Source organism: Vombatus ursinus, unplaced genomic scaffold (genome assembly GCF_900497805.2).
Source record: "Vombatus ursinus unplaced genomic scaffold, bare-nosed wombat genome assembly UNPS02014768.1, whole genome shotgun sequence".
Lineage (NCBI taxonomy): Eukaryota > Metazoa > Chordata > Mammalia > Diprotodontia > Vombatidae > Vombatus > Vombatus ursinus.
Window position 1 is genome coordinate 22976594 of NW_020954546.1, and position 22521 is coordinate 22999114.

The window sequence follows — 22521 nt, forward strand, 5'->3', positions numbered from 1 at the left end:
AAGACTGAAAAATAGAAAAGGGGGGGTAGGAGGCTTGAGGGGTTTGCTCCTGGAAGAGATGGAGAGAAGGATTGGATTGAGAGTATGTCTTCCCTAATAAGTGATTTGCTATTCCATTCATCACAGCAAATGTTCCAAACCATCTCTCCTCAAGCCTCCCATAGCACCTTCTCCATCTACCCTCTCACCTGGACTCCTGCATCACTTAAAAAATTGAGACAATTCACCAAGAGCTCTCCCTTTTCCCCTCTTCCTCATTTCCCATCATGTTCCTTCACTATCTCCTCTTTCACCCCTATCTCACTTGAAGAAGTGGCCCTTCTCCTTCCCAAAGCAAACCCTTCAACATGCACCCTTGGTTTCCTCTCCCTTTCTGTCTTCTTTGGCAGATTGCCTCCTCTATCACTCACACTCTCTCTCATCTTCAGCTCTCTCTACCCGTGGTTCCTTCCCTGATGTCTATAAATATTCCCATGTCTACTCCGGCCTTAAAAACCCTCACTGGATCCAACTATCGCTGATGGTTATCAGCCTATATCTCTCCTTCCCTTCATGGCTAAACTCCTTGAGAAAGCCATCTACATTCAGGCTCTCCACTTTCTCACCTCTTACTTTCTTCCAAACTCTCTGCAATTTGTCTTCTAACCTCTTCATTGAATGGAAACTGCCCTCTCCAATATTACTGGTGATCTCTTAATTGTCAAATCTGATGGTCTTTTCTCAATTCTGAACCTATTTGATTTTGTGGCAATCATTCCCTTCTTTTATATACTCTTTAGGTTTTCAGGACATTGCTCTCTCCTGGTTCTACTTTTATCTGTCTCACCACTTTTTTTTTTTTAAAGGCAGTTGGGGTTAAGTGACTTGCCCAGGGTCACACAGCTAGTGTCAAGTGTTTGGTCTGAGGCCAGGTTTGAACTCAGATCCTCCTGACTTCAGGGCCGGTGTTCTATCCCCTGCGCCACCTAGCTGCCCCCTCACCACTTCTTCTTAGACTCCTTTGCTCATTCTTCATACAGGTCATGCCAACCAATTCTAGGTGGACCCCAAGGCTTTGTCTTGGGACCATTTCTCTTTTTACTCTGTATTATATCACTTCATGATCTCACCAGCTCTCACTTCATTCAGTTATCATCACTTGCTAATCTGTATACCCAGCCAGACCTAGTCTCTACGCCCTGAAACTCCAACTGCCTCCTAGACATATTAAATGAGATGTCTCCTTGTTCAGTCATTTCAGTTGTGTTCAACTCTTTATGACCCCATTTGGGGTTTTCTTGCAGAGATACTGGAGTGCTTTGCCATTTCCTTTTCCAGCTCATTTTACAGATGAGGAAATTGAGGCAAACAGGGTGAAGTGATTTGCCTAAGGTCACACCGCTAGTAAGTGTCTAAGGCCATATTTGAACTTAGGTTTTCCTGATTCTAGGTCCAGTGCTCTATCCACTGCACCACCTAGTTGTCCTTAGATGTCCCCTAGATATCTCAAACTGAACTTGTTCAAAATAGAACTCATTATCTTCCCCTACCAAACCTTCCCTCTTCTGAATGTCCTTCTTCCTGTCAAGGGGCATCATCCTCCCAATCACCCAGATCTGCCATCTCAGTGCCATCTTCACCTTCTCACTCTTTACTCATCCCACACAGCAAATCTATTGACAATGCTTGTCTTTTCTACCTTCATAATATAATTGATATATACCTCATTTCATACATATACACACAAAGACACATATATGTGTTTATGTAAGCATGTATATATGTACGTGCATGTAGAAGTATGTGTACATGTTTACGTGTATGTATATGTTTGTGTGTATATACATATGTATGTGTACACACACACACACACACCTCTCCACTCACACAAACATACCGTTGGTCCAGATCCTCACCATCTTTCACCTTCCTGTCTCACCTCTCCCCACTCCAATCCATCCTCCACTCAGCTGCCAAGCTGATTTTTCTAGTGTAGATCTGACCATGTCACCTCTCCCCTTGCAGTGGTTCCCTATTACCTCCAGAATCAAATCTAAAGTCCTCTGCTTGCATTATAAAGTTCTTCATAACCTGGCCCTTTCCTATCTTTCCTGCACTCTGTGATCCAGCTCCATGGACTTATTTGCAGGTCCCCAAACACCTCACCTTCTGAGCACTGTGTACCCTCCCCCCCCTCACCATGCTGCCCTCTTAGTTTCCCTGACTTCTTTCAAACCACAGCTCTTTGAGAAGGAAGGATGAACAACAATAAATCCTACCTTCTACAGGAAGCCCTGGACAGCTGGGTGGGAGTGGATAGAGAAGCAGGACTGAAGTTAGGAAGACTTATCTTCCTGAGTTCAAATGCAGCCTCAAATACTTACTAGCTGTGTGATCATGGGCAAGTCACTTCACCCTGTTTGCCTCAGTTTCCTCATCTGTCAAATGAGCTGGAGAAGGAAATGGCAAACCGTTCCAGTGTCTTTGCCAAGAAACCGCCCCCCGAGGGGTCATGAATTGTGGGACACGATTGAATAAACAGGAAGCCCTCTTAGCTACTTTCCATATCTCGTATGTCCCACGTTATTATGTGTGTGTCGTCTCCCCCATTTAAGTGTAAGCTTCTTGAGGCCAAGGACTGTTTTGGCCTCTTTGTCCCCTGAGCCTGGTATGGTGCTTGGCACGCCAGATGTGGTTAAATCAAAGCTTCTTGATGGAGTGTGACAACCTTACATTCTCCTGAATGGAAACAATATGAATACAGTTAAATAAATACAATACAGATATGCAAAGCTTAAGAAATAACCTGCACATACATGAGCAAATGCAAAAGAGATACAAAGGGAATCCCGGGCTTAGGAATCTATCAGAGGAAACAACATGTGCCAAAACGGTTATATACAAAATAGCACCAGAGAGCCAGAGCTGGAAGGGACAGTAGAAGCCATTTTGCAGACGAGGAAACAAATGGAGACCAAGAAAGATTAAGGGACCTGTCCAAGGTCACACTGTTCTTAAGAGATAGGCCAGTTCCTCTGACAAAAAAGCCAGTGCCCTCTCTGCAGGATTGGTGAGGGAGACACTGGTAGATGAAGAGATCAGGAAAGGTCTCCTCCTGCTGGAAGTGAACTGAATTCTGAAGGAAAAAAAATAGCGAAAAGGTGGAGAGGAGGAATACATTTCCTCCCTAGGTGACACAGTGGACAGAATGCTGGCCCTGCGATTAGGAAGACCCGAGTTTCAATCTGGTTATTATAATAATAATAATTTCAGACAAGGGTGGGGGGACCAAAGACATGGAGATAGGAGACGGAACACAGTGGGTATGTAAGGACAGTTTGGCTTGGCTGGACCCTGAAGTAGAGGGAGGGAAGTGAACTATCCTAAGACTGGAAAGGCAGCTTGGAGACAGATTGTGGATTAAGATCCTAGAGGCAATAGGAAGCCACGGGAGTTTACTGAGCAGGAGAGTGACCCGGGAGCCGAGGTCTAAGTCCAGAGCCGGAAAACTCTTCAGCATCTCTCTAACGGGTCCAACCTTTTCATTTTACAGTAGAGGAAACTTCGAGCCAAAGAGATGCGTTTTGCCCAGGATCCCAGGGGAGATCTGAACCCACGACTCGGGATTGCAGAGGCAGAACTTTGGCTTATGCCACCTCCCAAAGACACGTGCAGCTCTCGGGGGCTGTTTGGGGGAGAGGCCTGACACCACTTAGCAGGCTGCTTCCATAACGGCAAGAAGAGGGCGCAAGTGGAGGCCCCCCAGTGCGGGACGCAGCGCTCCGCCTCCCCAGAAGGATGCCCCGAGGGGACAGTAAACCGGCCCACTGACACCTCCCGAGAGCGCGCGCCGGGCACGTGCGACCCGGGATAGGTGCACCGCGCGTGCACTCATGCTGTGGCCTGGGGAGGGGGCGCGGGTAGGAGCGGCTTCGGGGACAGCGCGGGCGCCGGTTCGATGACGCCCCCGCCGGGCTGCGGTCCCTTTAAAACTCCGAAGGCCCCGCCTCCTTGGTGAGGTCAGCGCGCTCGCGTGCGTGTGATGCGCTGGTTGCCGCAGAGACGCCCCGCCCCCCGCGCGGTGCTGCGGAACCAGGAGCCCCGGGCGGCGGCAGCCGAGGCTGGACGGGCGGCCAGGGGCGAGGGAAGGACGACGACGACGAGCGCGGCCGGGCCGAGCTGAGGCGAGAGCGGCCGCCGCGAAGCGGGCCAGCCGCACGGACGCCGGGCCCAGACATGGTGCTGATCAAGGAGTAGTGAGTGTCCGGGGCAGGCGGCCGGCCGGCGCGGGGGACCCCCCGGGGCGAAGGCGGGGGTGCGCGCCGGGAGCGGGGAGCGCGCGCGGGGGGGGGGAGCCCGGAGCGCGCGCGTGCCAGGGCAGCAGGGGGGTGGGGGGAGGCCGGGCTGAATGGGACTGACCTGGGGGCCCGGGCCGGGGGCTGGGCCACTGGCGGGGTCCGGTGCCCAGGGTTCTGGAGGGAGGAAGGAGGCACCGCAGGGTTAGGGGGTGCTAATGAGGGGGATGAGGGTGCTGAGGGATGGGGTCACTGAAGGGGGGAAGGGGTGCTGAGGGCCAGGAAGGGATGGGGGAGACGGGTGGGGACTTTGGAAGGGACAGCCAGGCAAGCTATGGTGGGGAGAGGGGGGGTCCTGCGGGAGTGGGGAAGGGGTGCATGAAAGGGCAGAGGGGGCTGTCTCACATGGGATCTTGAGAGGCAAGGGCTGGCTGGGGTGCGATTGGGATGGAGAGCAGGGCCTGATTGGTTGCTGAGCAGTAGGAGGAATAAAGGAGGAGATAGAGAGATGTCCTGGCAGGAGGGATCAGAGGTGACCTGGCAAGGATTGGGAAGGAGGGAAGGGAGGCTGATTGAGATGAGCCAGGGAAGGCTCTGGGTTGACAGGGGCGGCTGGTGGGGTCTGGGGGTTGGGCAGACGAGAAGAGGTTTGGCGGGGAGGTGCTCCAGAGGCAGAGGGGAGATTGGGGTCATAGAGAAGGATGGGTGGGAGGAGTTTATGGAACAGACTGACATGATAGGGCAGGATTTGGGGGGTCATGGGAGGTAAGGAGAGATGATAGTTTGAGGGGCTGGAGGGGTGACAAAGAAAGATAGCTGGGATGATGGGGATGTCGGAAGACAGTCAGGAGTGTAATGGAATTTAAGGTGGGGGGAAGGGATTGGCAAAGGTTTGAAGGGATGTGGAGATTTCTAAGCCCAGTGTTGTGAAGGGATTGGGGTGAGGGATTGATTTGAGGGAAGGAAATACAGTCCCAAGACTATGGGAGGGGCTTATTGGCCCCAGTGGTATGTTGAGAGGAGACACAAGTCACCCAAGAGGATGAGAAGGGGGAGTCCTTGTATAGTGGGGGAGTAAGGAGGTAGCACATCATTCTTAGTGTTTGTGGCCCTTGTGGGTACTTTAGAGAAGGGAAGTGAGTCTTCGTGTCCGGAACCCATGATAGATGAAGATGTTAAAATTCCCAGATCTCCTGAGCATTGGGAACAGTATTCCTACTTCTCATCCTGAGTAAATGGCACAGAGCCATCTTCAAAGATGATGGATGGGGAAATTGGGTACAATGTTAAGAGAACTCTGCGTCTTTCGTAGGGGAGAGCAAGGAGGGCTGTAAGGGAAGATTCAGTGTCTCCACGGAGTACAGAAATGACTGATGAGAAGTGGGGAGCTGGTGCAGCTTCTTTGGGGACCTTACGAGGTAGACGCTGGGTTGTGAGTCTTTGAGTGTTTCCCCTTCTTGCAAGAGGGCCACTTGGTTCTCATTCTATAGAGGGTATAGTACAAAGGTGCTGTGGGTGTTAAGAAACCAGGGACCTAAGAGCTGTCCAAGAAAGGCCTTGTTTCTCACCTGCACAGCAAGACTTTAAAATTGTCCAAGGTGCGGCCTGGTTAAGGCATTTTCCAGCCCCGGGACCTCGCAGGTGTTGGGATTGGGCTCTTTGAAGTCTACAGGGGCAGAATCCAGTATGATCTTAGAGATTCACATTGTGATTGTGGAAAGGAGGAAAAGGTAGAAAATGTTTCCTGGGTTATTTTTTCAGGAGAGAGAGAGTTGTAAGGAGGCTCTGGTAACTTTGGAATTTTAACTCTTTGTGCCCAAGTTAACAGCCTTTTTCCCTCTGTCCTTCTTCTCACAACAAAGTGCTGCAGGAATCTGCAGTCAGCTGCAGTTGGGAGTTTTATAGGGAGGGTGAGCCTGGAAGGGATCTGAACACTTTCCGAAGAGGAGTTCTCTCTATTTGTTCTTTGATCGCCTCTGGTTCAGAGGCCAGCAGTGCGGCAGCAGCAGCAGCAGGCATCTATCTCCGTTTCCTTTCAGACGTGTGCTCAGCATGTGGGCATGTGTGTGCGTGTGCCATGCTCTGGGGCATGTGCACCCGTGTGCCTGGAGGGGGAGGGGTCTGGGATACTTTGCCATAACTGCAGCGCTGCAGCTCCTGAGAAGGGGCAGAGTGAAGGTCACACTAACAGGACACTGATTTGAGTCTCCAGACCTGGTGGTGGATGTTCATTACCTTTGTCCTGCTCTCTAGGGCTGGGAAGGTGGCTTCATTTCCAGGTATTAGTGGAGAGAATGAATGGCTTTAGAGCCATAACAGAGCAGCTCTGGATGGTCCTGGCAAGAATTAGCTCAGGCAAGCCCACCTGCCTCTGGCTGGACTCAGGGGCCAGATGCTTTCCAAGTTGCTGTCGACTTTTCTGATGATTCCTCAAACGGAAGTCCTCACAGTCTAACATCAACAAAATTCCAAATACGGTTTTCCCTACTGTTCTTGAATTTCAAAGGCTCGTTGTTTTCTAGGAAGTTTCTTTTGAGGGTGTAGGAATTCTTGTCCCCAAATAAAGAGTATTTCTATGGTGTTTGTGTTCTCTAAGGAGAGGAAAGTGTCAGCAGCAGTATCCAATAAACTGGATTATTTGAGTCGTTCCGGGTTCTTTACCTAGTAGCAGATGCTCTGAGCCCATTGGGTTTAGTCAGCCACTCTCGCTAGATGCTGGGGTCTTAGTCCGTCCAACCCCGTGTGCGCTTCCCACCTTCACTGGGAGACCTCATGGGCCAGTACTGTAACAGTGAACTGACTCTTCACTGGTTTGGGGAGAGGGGCAGGATTTGAGGAACGTTGCACAAGGAGGAGGCCACTGCTCTTGCTTTCATTGATGGGACTTAACTAGACACTTGCAAGATGCAGAAGATTTCAGTAGCTGTCTCTGAGCCCTAGAAAATGAAAGCCGGGGCTCTGTAACTGGCTCACTAGGTCTGAGCATATGTTGCCCATTACCAAGCCATTGGCCTCCAGCTGCCTTCCCCCCAAGTAGACATTGGGCTTCTCTGCATACCAAGGACTCTGCTTGTAAAGAACTTTATAAAACTCAAAAAGTCTGACAAACGTGAGCTCAACAAAGCTGCGTAGGAAAGCATAGGTAGCCCCTGGTTCTTGGTTACTTAGCAGGGTGGGAGAAGTAAGAAAACCCAAATGATTGGTTTGGTCGCTTCTGGATGACCCTTGGAAGGTGGATCCCACCGACTGGATACAACTACCACTGAGACTTGACCTTAGCTGTGCTGTGGTCTCCTTTCAGGCTGGTTGATTGATTGATTGGTAGAGGTCTTTAATTAGTGGATGTTTGAGAATGAAGAGTCCACTGAGGCATTTGGTTTGGCTTCATTCTAGTGCTTGGAGAACCAGCAGTGCTGCTGAGCTTTTTGGGGGAAGTGGGATGAGTGGAGTGTCCAGAAGCAGAGGGGGCTGCATTCAGTTGATTTCGGAGCTGCTGCTCTGGGGCATCAGGTGTAGAAGGCTCTTTATCTAACAGGTGGGAGCTGCAAGCCCTGACCTGGGGTGGGGTGGGGGGTGAGGGAGGGAGAGTCAGCTGAGCTCCTCACCCTGGGGTCTGCATCACACCTAAGTCAGCCTCTTCTGTCTTGACCAGACTTATCAATTGCTCACCAGGGGAGGGAGGCATCTTGATGTGTGAGCAGAAGGAGTTCCGAGTGAGTCATAGATGAGGCTCCTGGTGCTCCAGATGAGTGTGCTGGGAGGTCACCATGTATTGTAGATTGTAATCTCCTGGAGGGCAGAGCCTACTGCCTTCCATGGAGTTCTCATTTACAGTATGGTGCCACCTAAATTAGGACTTAATAAATCCTTTTAATGATGATCTAAGAGTCTTGTACAGGTTCCAAGGCCTGAAGCTGATACCTTGTTTTCTCTCTCTTACAGTCGAGTTGTCTTGCCTGTGTCTGTGGATGAGGTAAGTCCTTTTTCCCCCGATCTCCTCTGTGGCTTTTTTTTTTTTTAAGTGTTTTTCTCTGGTCAGCTAAGTTGGAACTTAATGCTGCTCAGACTGATGCCCTCCCCTCTGTTTTCACTTTGTCCTAAAGTAGGAATGAGCTGTGCTCATTTTGACCAGCTTCATTTTTTAAAAAAAAAAAAAGGTCACTTTTCATCCATTGAGGTCCTTTATTCTCAACACTAAGGGCCCGGCCTGGATGCTCTCCTGGCTTGGCCTCAAGCTAGCCAGGTGCATGGGTGGTTTTTTACTCCTAAGATAAAGCTAGCCTGTATCACAGACTTTGGGGGTAATGGAGGGACACCTCCTTGGGTGTGATCACTGGTCACATTGAACGATGTGTGTCAGTGAACTGAGGTGTTGGTCACTTAGGGAGTCTGTAGGAACTCTTTGTCCTTGTGTGACAGACCAAGACGGCCTATTGGGAAAGGAATGTGCAAGGACCCTCCTCACTCCCTGAGGCCCCTGATGGCGAAACGAAAGTGTACAAGTCTGTTTCCAAGGGAGGAGAATGAAAACAGAAATGATTGGTTTACCCACTTGGCTTCTGGTTATGGGATGCTCCGGCCAAGTCAGCCTGAGGAGATTTCAGTCAGAGTAGTGACTCAGCATTTGTCCTCTAGAAAGAGAACTGTCCCGGGGGGCTGCCTCACCTGCCACCCCCGCCTCCCTCCCGCTCTCTGCTTTGTGACCAGCTCCTCTTCCTCCCAGAATTGAGCACCTGTACACAGAGCTTCTTGGTAGGTCCCTGGTTCAAACACACCCAGAGACTGTAAGCCTAGGAGCCCCAGAGGGGTGGGGCAGGTGAGGGGGCAGTGACACAAGCTTGTTTTCTGGTGCTCTCATCCGTGGAACCCCACCTATCCTTACCTTTGGATGGTACTTATCATAAGTGTTTCTCACTGATAACAAACTGCCTTATATGTACAAATAGTACTTAAAAAAAAAACCAAAACCAAAAGCTCAGGCAAGCAAAAAAAAAAAAAAGAGAAGAGGAAGGCACTTTTTCTCTGTGGCAGGTATCCTGTCTCAGTTGCAGTTTCCATTCTCCATGAAAGGAGTGAGGAATACTGATGTGACCCTCCCAGAGGACTGTGCTCACTGTCAGACTTCACACATGAGAAGCGTTGTGGGAAACCTAGAGACAGGCCCAAGGCCAGCCACAGAGGTCGAGGTCTGTGAAGGTGGAGGGCAAAGCAGGGATTCTTTTTTTTTTTTTTTTTTTTGGTAAGGTAATTGGGGTTAAGTGACTTGCCTAGGGTCACACAGCTAGTAAGTGTCAAGTGTTTGGTCTGAGGCTGGATTTGAACTCAGGTCCCCCTGACTCCAAGGCTGGAGCTTCAAACTTCTGCTTTGGGTCTCTGCTCTATCTACTGCGCCACCTAGCTGCCCCTGTTGTCCAGTTCTTCAAGAAGAATTGTGTCACCTTAGTTTGTGACATAAGAATTTTGGTTAGGACATATGCACATGTTTTTAGGCACTGGACAAGTGACAGAGAGTGCCTGTGAAATGTCCTCTGTATTGGAGGGCAGCAGTATCCGAGAGGGGCTCTGTGATTTGTCTGGGGGCAGCAGTGGCCAAGCCTCAGGCCAGGCCACAACCAGAGGGGTCTTGAATGCCCAACTCAGGGTGTCCAGTGACATTCCCGTGGCCTGGCACAGCCTTCCCTCTGGCTGGAGGCTGTCCCTGAAGGAACCTGAAGTACCTGAGTTCTTGGGTCCTTTTATGGGGCAATGGAGGTCCTTCTCCCAGGTGGAAAGTGTGGAATGGTTTCCAGCTTCTTGCTGCCACAGTCTGGAGAGGGTCTGATGCCCTGGAGCTTCTCGTCCCTGTGAAGAGGAGGCCAGGTAGGCAGACCAGAGTGAGGTCCCTGGCTCCTAGGAGGCACTTTACACAGGGGGACAGTGAAGCCCAGAGCAGTGACTTGCCCAGGGTCACCTAAAGCCAGGATATGAACCCGAGTCTTTGACTCCAAGCCCGGTGCACCTTCTGTTGCCTTGCCGCTGCCCTCGTTTATTATAGGGCCTGATGTTGGCAGATTGAAGAATTCCCTCTTCTTCTCAGCATTGGGTCTGAAATCATTTGGTTTTATCTGCTGGAGTAAGAAAGGGTTAAAACAATTTTTCTAAAGTCAGGGTTGGGCTGAGAGGGCAGCGTCAGCTCGAGGCTGAGCTTGTCGGGTTCATGCTGCTTTGGTTTGGGGTTGACTTGGCTGGCTAGGTCAGAAGAGTGTGTGGGTAACAAGCTACAGAAATGAGAGCAGTGCCTGGCCCAGGTCTGTCCAGAGGAAGTGGGGGAGGGGAGGATCTCCTTTTCGCCCCTCTGTGCTCGTCACGAACCTCACTTAGAGAACCTTCAAAAGTCCCGAATGGAGAGGATAAGGAAGCAAGAAGCAAGATGGGCCAAAGTCCGTTGCCCCATCCTGATGATAAGTCAGTGTATCCCATGAATTCAGCTGAGCACCATGTGGTCACTCACATCTGCTTTGTGAGAGGCTGTCCTGAATCATGGGGTGGGAACTCTTGGATTTATAAGTTTGAGGAAGAATGGTAGGAAGTGATACCTTTGTAAGGCCTTCTTTCCCAGGAGCCTGATTCAGCCCCTTGCTGCTTGTACGTCTGAGGGCTTCATCTTCCCTGAGGAGTTTGGTATTTCCTAGGAAGAGTAGTTTCATGTGCTGGGACACAAATCCCACACCGTCAGGATCTTTTCCTTCCTGTTTAAGTTGTTTGTTTCGTTTTTTAAATTTAATTTAGTTTAATTTTTTTTCAATGAACAAAGATCTGTATTCTCTCCCTCTCACCTCCCTCTTCCATTGAAAAAACAAAAACAAAACCCTTGTAACAAATATGCACAGTCAAGCAGAATGAATTCTCACATTGGCCGTGTCTAGAAACGTCTGTCTCATTTTGTACCCCGAATCCATCAGCCCTCTGACAGAAATGGGCTTCATTCATCACGAGTCCTCCAGAACCATAGTCAGTCATTGCATGGATGGGAGTTCTTAAGTTGTTTGTTTCTTTACAGTGGTATTGTTACTCTAAGTTGTTCTCCTGGTTCTGCTCATTTCACTCTGTATCAGGTTGTTCAGATCTTCCCAGGTTTCTCCCTTTCATCATTTCTTACAGCGCGGGAGTACGGCACAGCCGTCACCTGGCCTGGCTCCATTTTAAGGTGCATAGTACTGGGGCCCCTCTTCATTGGGCGTGTCTGCCATGAGCTCCCATCTGGAGGAAAGCCTTCGCTGGCCTGGTGGTTAGTGCAGTCTCACTTCTTCTTTCCCGAGACGTCTCCAAGGCTTCGTCTCTTTTTGGGTGCCCGGCCTCACACGGTTGTGTGGGTGGAGGTAGCAGCTGCGCTGTGTTTTTCATGTGCCTCAGAGTTCTGTGTTCACCCTTGTCCCCCACCCTCCTGCTGTAATAAGATTGCTAAATACAGCAAAGTTCCTGTTTTTCTTAGCTAAATTTTGAAGCCCTTCTTTGGGATAAGGGAACAGAACTCAAAGACAAGGGTATGGATTCTCCTTAGGGATCTTAGAAGCCCACTATGTCTCTGTGGGCTTACCTGATGTCATGACCCTTGTTTAGATGGATACCCTTGTTTAAAGGCCCTCCCATCTGAACCTGGCTGTTTTTCAGAGTTGGTTCTTTCCCAGGGACTCCTCAGGTGAAGTCTCCCTTCCTCTCCAGCCTTCCCCCTCCCCAAACCGCCCCCCCCCGCACCCCTGGACTGGAACTGGTGGAGGCTGAGTCTTATGTACCAGTCTGTCTCCCCAGAACCACCTTCCCTTGTCTCGTTGGGATTACAGGATCAGAATATCATGGGAGATTAAAGGGCAAAGATGCCAGCCCAACAGGCTGATCCTCTTAGAGCTTGACCTTTGACTCCTGCCTCCGAAGAGGAACCAAATGAATGAATGAAACACTGTTACTAAAGGAGATTAGTCTGTGCCTGGGGAACCCTGGCCCCAGCTTGTCCCATCCATGGGGCCAGCCATGCAGTCCCCCCGGCTTGCTGAGGGAGCCAGCCCAGGCAACGTTCTCACAGCTCTTCTCCAACTGATGTTGGAGCACCTGCCCAGTCAAACTCTCCTCTATTCAGTGTGTGTCCCAAGTAGGCCCTCGAGGGTATCAGAAGGCATGTGGCAGTGCTGGTGGAGCTTGGGATTGCCAAAACTGGAAGGACTGGCCCTTAACCAGGGCGGGCGAGGAAGGGACTCTGAGATGAACAGGGCTCATGACCCTGCCGAAGCCGCTCTTGGCTTCTTGTACAGGGTCCTCACCTGAAGCTCTGGAGGTCATGGGTCAAGGAGGGCTTGCCTGTTAGCGCAGGTGCTGGGGGGGGTCTCCCCTGCTGTGCTGAGAAGCAGAGCCTGGGGTCCCCACTTCCCTGCTGAGCCCTTCTCCAGCCACTCCCCTCCTGGTAGCTTAGCTCAGGGTAAAGTGAACCGTCACTATTTCAGCTGCTGTGGTTTTTGCTGTTGTGGACAGTAGTGCCACTGACAGCTACCCAGTGATCTATTACTTCTCTCCTAGTCTGAGAAGAGAAGGAAATCCCAAGCCCTTATTTTCCTGTAAGGAATAGGAGGAGAGAAATCTCTTGTTTGACTTTTTTTTCCCCCATACTCTGTAAGCAAATGGCCGGCCTTCCTTCCTTTCTTCTTCTCCTTATGGCAGTTTTATTACCAGTTTGGCCGAGGCTGAGATCATTTAATGTAGGAAATGAATGCTTGCTGTTGTGTGTCCATTCTCCTTCCTCATTCTCCCTTCGACCCCCTTTACAGGTTCCCTTTAGAGAGGAGGAGAGAAGGCCTGGGGTCTAACTAATCACTGCCTTGGACCTGAGCGCTGAAGTTGAGCTACCAAGAGAAAGCAAATGACCTTGTGCAGTGTAGCCTGTGACTTCAGGAAAGGGACACTCGGTATTTGCCAGCTCCTCAGTGCCAACCAAAAGGATATTACATAGACCCAGAGAGCACCCTACAGGCCCTAGTTCATGGGACTATACGCTATTATAGGAAGCCTACAGTCACTTTAGTGCCAGCTAGCAAGACCTCAGGACTTTGGAGAAGGACTAGGAGACATATTTGCTGCTGAGGGTATTCTTTGGGCACCTTCCAGGATGAGGAGGAGCCTCCTTTGGAGACCAAAGAGAGATGTGTCATGTGGGAAGGAGCTTGTCACTTTCCTAGAACACTTTGGTAAGAGGTGAGGCTTTGGAGTTCTGTAGGAGTGGATGGAGTAAGAATCTTCTAGCTGCCACCGCCACCCTACCAGAACCTGGAGCTTAACTTTAGGGAGAGCGCTCAGGGCAGATGCAGCCTTGAATGCCAGGAATCCATGTAGTGGTTCAGTAAGATCTCATTCCCTGTCATTCCCTGGTCAGCCCTGGTGGGTTATGAGACGAGTAAGTTGTCTGCCGAGATACATAACTGCTACATGCGTGCGTGTGTGCCAGCTTGAGAGTCTGTGGGGCAACTCGTCTCAGTTACTTTGGAAGAATTCTTGGCGAGGTCTTTGTTGAACTCTTGAATGACTTGGATGTAATGTTCCCCAGCCTTGTGGGCTGCAGAACGATCTAGTTAGATAGTCTTTTGCATTTCTGGGCACAAGGAACTAGATTGTGTTTAACTACCGAGAAGCCACTAGCCCTCGGATAATTCCTGTTTCTCTATTCCTTCAGTACCAGGTAGGACAGCTGTATTCGGTGGCAGAGGCCAGTAAAAATGAAACTGGTGGTGGTGAAGGTGTGGAGGTCCTGGTGAATGAGCCCTATGAGAAGGATGGAGAGAGAGGCCAGTATACCCACAAGATCTACCACTTACAGAGGTATGTGGAAGTGAGCACTGGCTCTGTGAGCCGAGGGGCTTGGAAGGACTGCTTAATCTGATGAGAAGAGCCTTCCAAGGAAGCCAAGAACTGGCCTTGGGCAAGAGTAGAGATCCTGGGGTCAGCCCAGTGATCGTGGGGTGCCTGAGAGGAGTGGGAATCTAGAGTGGTCACTGGGACTGACATCTGAATCAAAAACAGGAATCCCCACAAATTCCTTGAACTCCAAACCCTTTTCCTTCCTAAATTATGAACAGTGCCTTGCACATAGTAGATGCTGAATAAGTATTTGTTGAGGTGGAATTGAGTTCTTTTTTGGACCAGGGTTCTTTTAAGAAATGTCTATTGATCCAGTCTGAACTAGACCCAGCTATCAGTGTTTTATTCTAAGCTATTAAACTGGAGTCAAGCCAGCGCTGAATCGATGGTTTCCAAACGGAATCTAAATTTATTTCATCTGGTTCAATTCCTGATTTAAAGTGATCTAGCTGCCGGGATGGTGATAGAAAGCGTTTGGCACATGTGTTAGTGAGGTGATTTTGAGGGGCAGAGCAAGGACTAGTTAGTCCAAGGCAAGATTCCTGAGGCAGGTTACATGTCTCTTTGTTGCCCTCCCACTTACCTGGTCAATGCCCTTCCTCCTTCCCTTAGGCATTTCTCCCCACCCTCTGACCCCCAGGTGCCTATCGGCCTGGTATAGAGTAGAAGGACCAAAAGACTTGGAATCAGAAGACAGGTTCCATCACAGGTTCCCCATCACTGGAGGAGTCACTAACCTCAGCTTTCCCTTCTGTAAAATGGAGACAATAATACTTCTGTTACCTCACAGGATTGTTGTGAAGAAAGTGCTGAACAGACTGTAAAATGTTTTATAAAAACTTAAGCTATGATTGAGCCAGTGTTCCATTCTTGCTTTTACCTCGTTTACTGATCTCATGACTAATAAGGTGCTAACTGAGTACAAGGGGTGATACTTCCACTCATCCTTTTCCCTATCCTCTGCTATTTGCATTTGTATAGGGGACTTCTAAAGCTAAGCAGTAGGGTTGACATTTGGGAGTTGACAGTGATTTAGGGCCCGTGTTATATTATTTGCTCAGTCTTCGGGTAGATGCCACTACTTTCTCCTGTTTGCACTATTACCACCCCCCAACAACACACACTTGCAAAGGAGAGACTCCAATGTTTTCAGTCACTTCTGTTATCCATGAGGATGTGAATGAAGGAATATTTGGCATTTTGGCATGTTATCTCCAAAAGGTTGGTGACTCTCTTGTTAGTTCTGAGGTCTTGTTTCACACTGAGGTTCTCAAGCTGTTGTGAGCAGCCTCCCGAAGCCTAGGTGAGCTGTCACATCCACTAAAGATCCAGGGAAGAAGAGCCATGCCCTGCTCAGACATTCCTGAGAGTAGGATTGGAAGAACTGAGTAGGACGGGATATTTTGTACTGGGGAGAACACAAACCTTAACTTCCCAGGAGCACCAGAGTGTCATCTCCAAAATGGTGGAAAGAACTGGCCATATTAGAAGGACAAGGGCATAGGAACATGTTGGTTCCCACTTCCCTCGGGCTGTTCCAAGCTGGAGTGGAGGCCTTTTCCTGATTGCCAGCCACCCTGGCACACTGCTGGGCTGGCAGATCCTTGAGGATTAGGTTCTGTTTGCTTTGTATTTGTGCCTGCGGTTTCCTTCTAAAGTATAATTCTGGTCACGATGCTTCCTTGGCTTTTTCAGTGTTGGGTTTTGTTTTTTCCCTACTGCCTGCTGAATTAAGTCCAAACTCTTTAGAATAACATTCAAGCTCCTCCATGGTCTGACTCCAGCCTACCTTTCCCTCCTGCTATTTCCATGTAGGTTCTCTACACTCCAACTAAACTCTCCTAGCTGTGCTTAGTTACTTCTGTGCCTTCCATCCCCTCCCTTCTCATCTTTCCTGGAGGAAATGCTGTCCCTCCTTCCAGGCCAGAACAAGTAACCCTTGTGCGAAGCCTCCCCAGATGATCCTACCAGCAGAAGTGCTCCCTCTCTTCTCAGTGCTCCACACGTGATTCCTCTGCTCATGAGGCTATCCCGTTCTGTGTTATACTTTGTTGGGTTGGTCTCTTCTATATTGTAGTTTCCTCATGATGTAAACTGTGTTTCTTCCTTGTGTGCCGTAGTGCCCAGCGTAGGTGCCTAACACACAATAGGAGCTTAACACTTGATAAATGTTTGCTGAATTGAGTCCCAACCCCTGGAATACCTAGAACCATGCTCTGGAACCAAGGAGCATGAACTGAGCTAAGTTAATGCTTATTCACTAATGCAAGTGGCCCAGAGGCCCCCTCTGCTTTGAAGGTTTTGGCAGAGAATCAGGGCCTAGGCTCTCGCTCTCTTGCTCATCTGGTGATGGGTTAGGTATTGGGTATTGATCTGGGAAACCAGACTCGCTTGAGACGCCGGATCTCTTGTGTCCTAAGGCCAAGTGGTCTGGGGTCTCAAGGAACTCGCGCCCTGGGACTTGTCACAGGACGCTGAAGGTGTGGTCTGAAGAATGCTGAAAAAGTCCACTGTGTTTTTCTTCTCTCCTTCCCTTTCCCCATCCCCCACTGCAGCAAAGTGCCGACATTTGTTCGAATGCTGGCCCCCGAGGGATCCCTGAACATCCATGAAAAAGCATGGAATGCCTACCCCTACTGTAGAACAGGTGAGTAGAGGAAGGCCTGCTAGCTAGGGAGGGAAGGTTAGAGTGGGGCAGAGGAGATGGGGGTGGAGTCAGGCTTCTTCAGCGACCTTTTTGCCTTTAAGTAGGCCAGCAAAAAAATGTCCAAGAAAAGGTTGGGGCCAGAGGCTGACTTCCGGCCAGTGTGTGCCGTTATTGGTTGGTTAACACTGAGTAGACAACTAGGTGGGTAGAAACCATCAAGGTAGTTGTGCCCAGTAATCTTCCTTTTGGGCTTGGTACATCCTGATCTGTGGATGAACTTGAGATGTTTTTATTTTGAGAAGAAACTGTAGGTGAGGTAGACCCTGAGAGGTTATTTAAAATCCCTCATCAGCAAGACAGTTTCTTATCTCTGGACTTGTACTGTGGGCTAAAAAGAGAGGCAAAGGAAGAAGTGATATTTGTTTATATCTTTTCTTTTAAGAACAGATAATGCAAGGGGCAGCTAAGTGGCGCAGTGCATAGAGCTCCGGCTTAGGAGTCAGGAGGACCTGAGTTCACATCCGACCTCAGACACTTGACACTTACTGGCCGTGTGACCCTGGGCAAGTCACTTAACCCCGACTGCCTCACCAAAAAGCCAAAAAAAAGAACAGGTGATGCAGTGACCTGCTAGTACAAGGAAGCTGCCATTTTGTACATAGATATATGTGCCCCTGCCCAATGGAGAGAGCCCTCCCTATGGACCCTGGTATCTGGACCTCATGGCTGGACACCAGGGGTCCAAATTAGGAGGTGGGACTGTGGGCGCTCTAAAACCATAATGATTAATGACCTTGTTCAGCTCTGTGTCCAGTATGTTTCTGGGAGGGACAGGGCCCTCTTTAAGAGGACTTTTGGGCATGTGGCCAAGTGGCAATTTGGTTTAGGTCTTCTGGTGTCTTCCTCATTGGTTCAGGATCTTCTGGAACTTGCCCGTTTTTCTACGCTGCTGGCCTGACCTGGCCCGTGGTCACTATACACCAGCCCTTATCCCCAGCCCTGAGCAATAATTCTTCATTGGCCTCCAGATACTTATACTGGTGTAGACGAGGGCAAACGTTGTTGTTAAGAATGTTTTCTTGATCTCAGACGCTTTGGCTGCTTGGTGCCTTGTACTGGTTTGTCCTTCCTGGGTTACACTAATGTATTTGTATATAGCTTCTCTGCTGTTTGCATGCCAAGCCTGATTCCATGAATTTGGGGAGTAAAAGGGTCATGGAACTGTGTGTTCTTTGTCCTCCGGAGACCTCGAGCCCAGGCTCCATGGGTGGGGTGGAACATGGCTATTGCTTGGGCAGTGATGGATCTCCAGATGGCCTCTTAGGTGGGTGAGGTCTCCAGAGGGAACACCCAACTCTGGAGTTCACCATTTGTGAACAAAAACGTACCCATGACTCAGAGTGTGTCATCACTTCAGCCTAACCAATGGGCAGATAGTGACTGTATTCCTGGAAACAAGACATCCACAGTTTCTTCAAAGATGACATGCAATATGACTGGGTGTGTCTGGTCTTGGGCCAAAGGTGAATTTTCCCCTGGCACCCAGGAACATCGTACTAGGCATATTCTGTAGTTAACTCTAAGTTTCTTAGGTTTTCAGTTAACTAAGTTTCAGTTTGGCATGGAGCAGCCCATGTTCAATGCTTGGCATGAATGTTGTGAGCTGCTGCTACGTGTCCAGAGGTAGAGTTCTGGGCATGGTTAGCCCCGGCAGAGCAGTGCCCCTGTCCCTGTCGTCTGCTTATTTGCTAAGGAGATGGAAGCTGCCATGAGGGGGTGAGCATTAGCTCATATATTGATTTGCTCCTTGGAGAAAATGTTGGTGCCCCCCCATAGTCCAGGCAAAGCATGAAGGGCCAAGTACCGGTGGAGGAGGGAGAGATGATCTTTAGGGACACTGACCATCCATCTAAAGAGACTGTCTTTGTGAAATGACGTCTCAGCATAAACAAGTAGAGCTCTGATGTCTCTCTCTGGGGTTTGGTGACAGATGGGTTTTAGATCCAAATCCTTACCTAAACGTTTAACTCTAATTTAGTTTCCAAAGGAAGGTGTTTAAGGTAGGGTGGGCTAATATTTTACTTACCTTCTGAAGGCCTTCCATTTCATGAGAGGAGTGAAAACATAATTCAATTCGACAAACATTAGAATCCTACTGTGTGTAATATACCGTGCTAGGCTCTGGGGTGACAAAGACAGGGCATGAGCCCTGCCATAAAGGACAAGTCGTATCTACAGATACTTATGATGCAAAAGGTTCCGAGATAAATGAAATGGAGAGGTGAGGAGGAGGGAGATGTCCTTTTTCCTCTTGGGTGAGGTCAGGGAAGGCTTCATGGAAGAGGTGTCACCTTTAGTAGGTGAAGGTCAGGGAGAAGGATGCATTCCAATTATGGCACCTCTGGCATGGGCAAAGGCATGGAGACTAGAGATTATGGGATAGGAAAAAAGGATGGCTGGAGAAGAGACTGGTCCAGTGTAACTGGAATATAGTATACGTTAAGAGGATAATAAATGTTTATTAAGCCCTGATGTGTATAAGGTACTGTGTTAGGTCCTGAGAATGTGAAACATAAGTGCTAAAGTCTGTGCCCATGAGGAGCTTCAATCTATTTGGGAGGCACAGCACATGTGCAAATATACATATATGTTATATATGTGTGTATTTACATACACACATTCATACACACACATATATGAATATCTCACAAGGAAAATGGAAAGGTAGAAAGAGTATAGACAATTGAGGAATGATGGAATTCTTCATGAAGTGCCTGAACTGAGCCTTGAAGAAGTAGGGTTCTGAAGTGGAGGAGGGCAGGCATTCCAAGAAGGGAGAGTGACCTGGGCAAATTTGTGGAGGCAAGAAATGGAGTGCAGAATTTGAGGGGTCCATGTACTACATGGCATGAAATAAGGAGAGGCAGCAGCCGGATTGTTGAGAGCCTTGAACGTGGTGTCCGTCGAGCAGGTATGTTGGAGTCCCTAAGTCTGAGGTCTTGGATCGCAGAACGAAAGCCCGGGTATTGAAATTGCTTGAAAAAGGAGGGAGGGTGACCTGAAGGCCAGAGGACCAGGGCAGCAAGGATCCAGCCTGGCTGATAGCAGCAGAAGGCGTGAACCTCCAAAGGAGAAAGCTTGCTGAGTAATGATGGCTGAGGGATGGTCTGGAAGTGGCAGTGAGGAGTCAGTGGTCTTCCTGGCCCGCTGTGTTGGGGGACAGGAGAGAAGGAGCAGTTAGTCCCGGAGAGAATGTTTTCTGGAGACAGCCAGGTTTCTGTAACTGCCTCGAGTTAGAAAGAGTTTGAAGAGGGACTCGTGTGAGATCAGGCAGCAGATAAGCTCTACTGTGGAGGCTCTAGAATGCCAGGAACAGGATTTGTACCTTGTTTAGTAGGAAATGAGGAACTGATGAAGATTTTGGAGCAGAGCTGTGGTGTTATCAGGACGTCGCATCAGGAAAATTACTTGGACGGTGGTGCCTGGTATAAATTGAGAGCACGATAAGTTAGGGGGCCATTACAACGTTGTGAGCAAAAAGAGAGGGAGGGCTTGAGGTAGGGTAGCATTATGAGTGGAGATGGGCAGATAGGAGAGCTGCTGGAGGAAGAGGGTCGATAGCACTGGCAACAAGATACAGATGTTGAGGAAGAAGAGAATGGCAAAGATGACGTCACGGTCACGACGCTGGGTGACCTGGAAGCTAATAGTGCCACCCAAGGAAATAGAGAAATTAGTGGGAAGGGCTTGGTTTGAGGAAACAGAGGTGGAGTTCCAGTTTGGAAATGATGAGCTGAAGGCCGTTCAGAGAGAGCTGTAGCCCCAGTCCCTTGGAATTAGAGCACTGAAGCAGAATGGGGGGGAAGACTTTGTGGAGGGCAAGGGCACGAGTGATCTGTAATTCATCTGAATAGAAGTCAAAAATGGGGCCGTGGGCATGGATATGTAGAGGAGAGAGGGTTGTCAGGGACAGAAAAGGGGAGATCCCCATTTAGGGCATGAAGGGCAGCCAGAGGGGAAGTTGGGAGGGCATGCCACAGAAGCCACGCGGAAGGAGAGGGCATCATGAAGAAGCTATGGCTCTCAGTGCCCTGTGGCGCTGGCCATGTCACGAGGGGCAGCAAGCAAGGGGAAAGAGCAAAGACTGTTGAATTCAGCAATAAAGCAGTTCCTAGTGACATCGGAGAGAGTCGTTTCAGTGGGGTGCTGGGGGTTGGAGGCAGTTTGCAAGAGCTGAATAGTGAGTAGGTGGTAAGGAAGTAGGGGGAGTGAGTGTATAGACTGCTCTTTCTAGGAGTTGACAGTGGAGGAGTGAAAAGACGTGCTGGGAGGGTGAAGGGAAGGCTTCCGTTTTGTTTTTTAGGTCAGGGAATACCTGAGAATATTTGCAGGCTGAAAAAAGGAGCCAGTAGAGGAGACATTGAGTGGGTATGACCAGAGGGAATGATTAATGGAGCAAGGCCTAAAGGAGTTGAGAGGGTGTGAGACTGTGACAAAGGGGTGTGCAGCTGAGAGGCTCTGCTTGGCCTCCATCTGGAGTGGCGGAGGGGAGAATTCCTGAAGATGCAGTGAGGTTTCAAACGGAGGGCCCATGTTGGAGCTGGAGGGCGTCAGTATCGCTGTGAAGTCATCTCCAGGGAGCGAGTTGGGGAAAAGTGGGAGAGAAGAGAAAGCTGGAAATAGATGAGAATGAGAGCATTGATGAAAGATGGCTGAAAGGCTGATCCTGAGGCAGCAAGGGCCTACTTGAGGTTAAAAGCCTCCAGGCAATACGGGGTTCAGAATGACTTCATGCTCTCGAATACATGGAGCTTTTCCCGCACACTCTAGCTTCCTAGGCTCTTCTTAACTTCCAAGGTGATTGGTTGTCAAGATTGGTCTTGGGAAAGAGGAAGAGAAGCAGTACCATTCCTTGGGTCCAAAAGAATTGGTTTAAAATTAGCTCAAGCTATCTTCACTCACGTAGAAGCCTTTGTTCTCTAACTGAAAGCCAGTTTCTAAGCCCTCCAACTCTATGAAAGTATGGTGTCCGTCAGAAATACAGGCAGCTTCTGCACTTCAAGGACACGAGGTGAAGACTTTTGTTGGGAGATCGTTTGCTCTCCAGTGACATAGGATCTCGCAGCCATTTTTCTCTGATGAATAATTGAGCCTTGCTTTCCAAAAGGGTCTAATTACAATGAGCAGGGGTACAGAGGGGATGGGGTCTGGTTACAGTGAGTGGAAGGGACGCAGAGGCTCAGTGGGCAGTGCTTGGATGCCCTCCTGCCTAGCCTCAAATCCCCAAGCCATGATGATCTGGTTCTTCGGGGTGATGGGGGCTGCAGTGGGTCAGCTGACCAGGTTCTGTTCCATTTCCCTGCCCAGTTGGAAAGGATCCAGAGAACAGATAGTGGCATCTCTTTAATTAAGTGCAGAATTTGTTCTTCTGGGCTTCTGCCTGACTAGCAAAACTCAAGGGGATGGGGGAAGCCTAGTTTTTCCTGACTGGCCAGAGGGCCTGGTGGGACGACTTTGGGCAGTGAGGCTGGGAGTTGAGAGCCACCTTGCTACTGCCAGCCCCTGGGGGAGGGAGGGCAGTTTTTCATCTGTCCTTATTAATCTCTTGTCTTTCTTCCTTCCATGCCCTAACCTTGGAGCAGTTATTACAGTAAGTATCTTCAGGGGGTCTGTCGTGTGTGTGTGTGTGTGTGTGTGTGTGTGTGTGTGTGTGTGTGTGTG

The 22521-nt window shown here is 49.5% G+C and overlaps 1 protein-coding gene across 1 annotated transcript in view; it reads left to right on the forward strand.

Annotated features, from left to right (window-relative positions):
• Positions 1-4159: 4159 nt before the first annotated feature.
• Positions 4160-22521, forward strand: part of PITPNA (phosphatidylinositol transfer protein alpha) — a 37841-nt gene continuing 19479 nt past the window's right edge. The window contains exons 1-5 of the mRNA XM_027861649.1: positions 4160-4235; positions 8217-8247; positions 13969-14114; positions 16709-16800; positions 22443-22450. Coding sequence (XP_027717450.1) covers positions 4216-4235; positions 8217-8247; positions 13969-14114; positions 16709-16800; positions 22443-22450 — 297 coding nt within the window. The 5' untranslated portion in view covers positions 4160-4215. The remainder of the gene's footprint in view (positions 4236-8216; positions 8248-13968; positions 14115-16708; positions 16801-22442; positions 22451-22521) is intronic.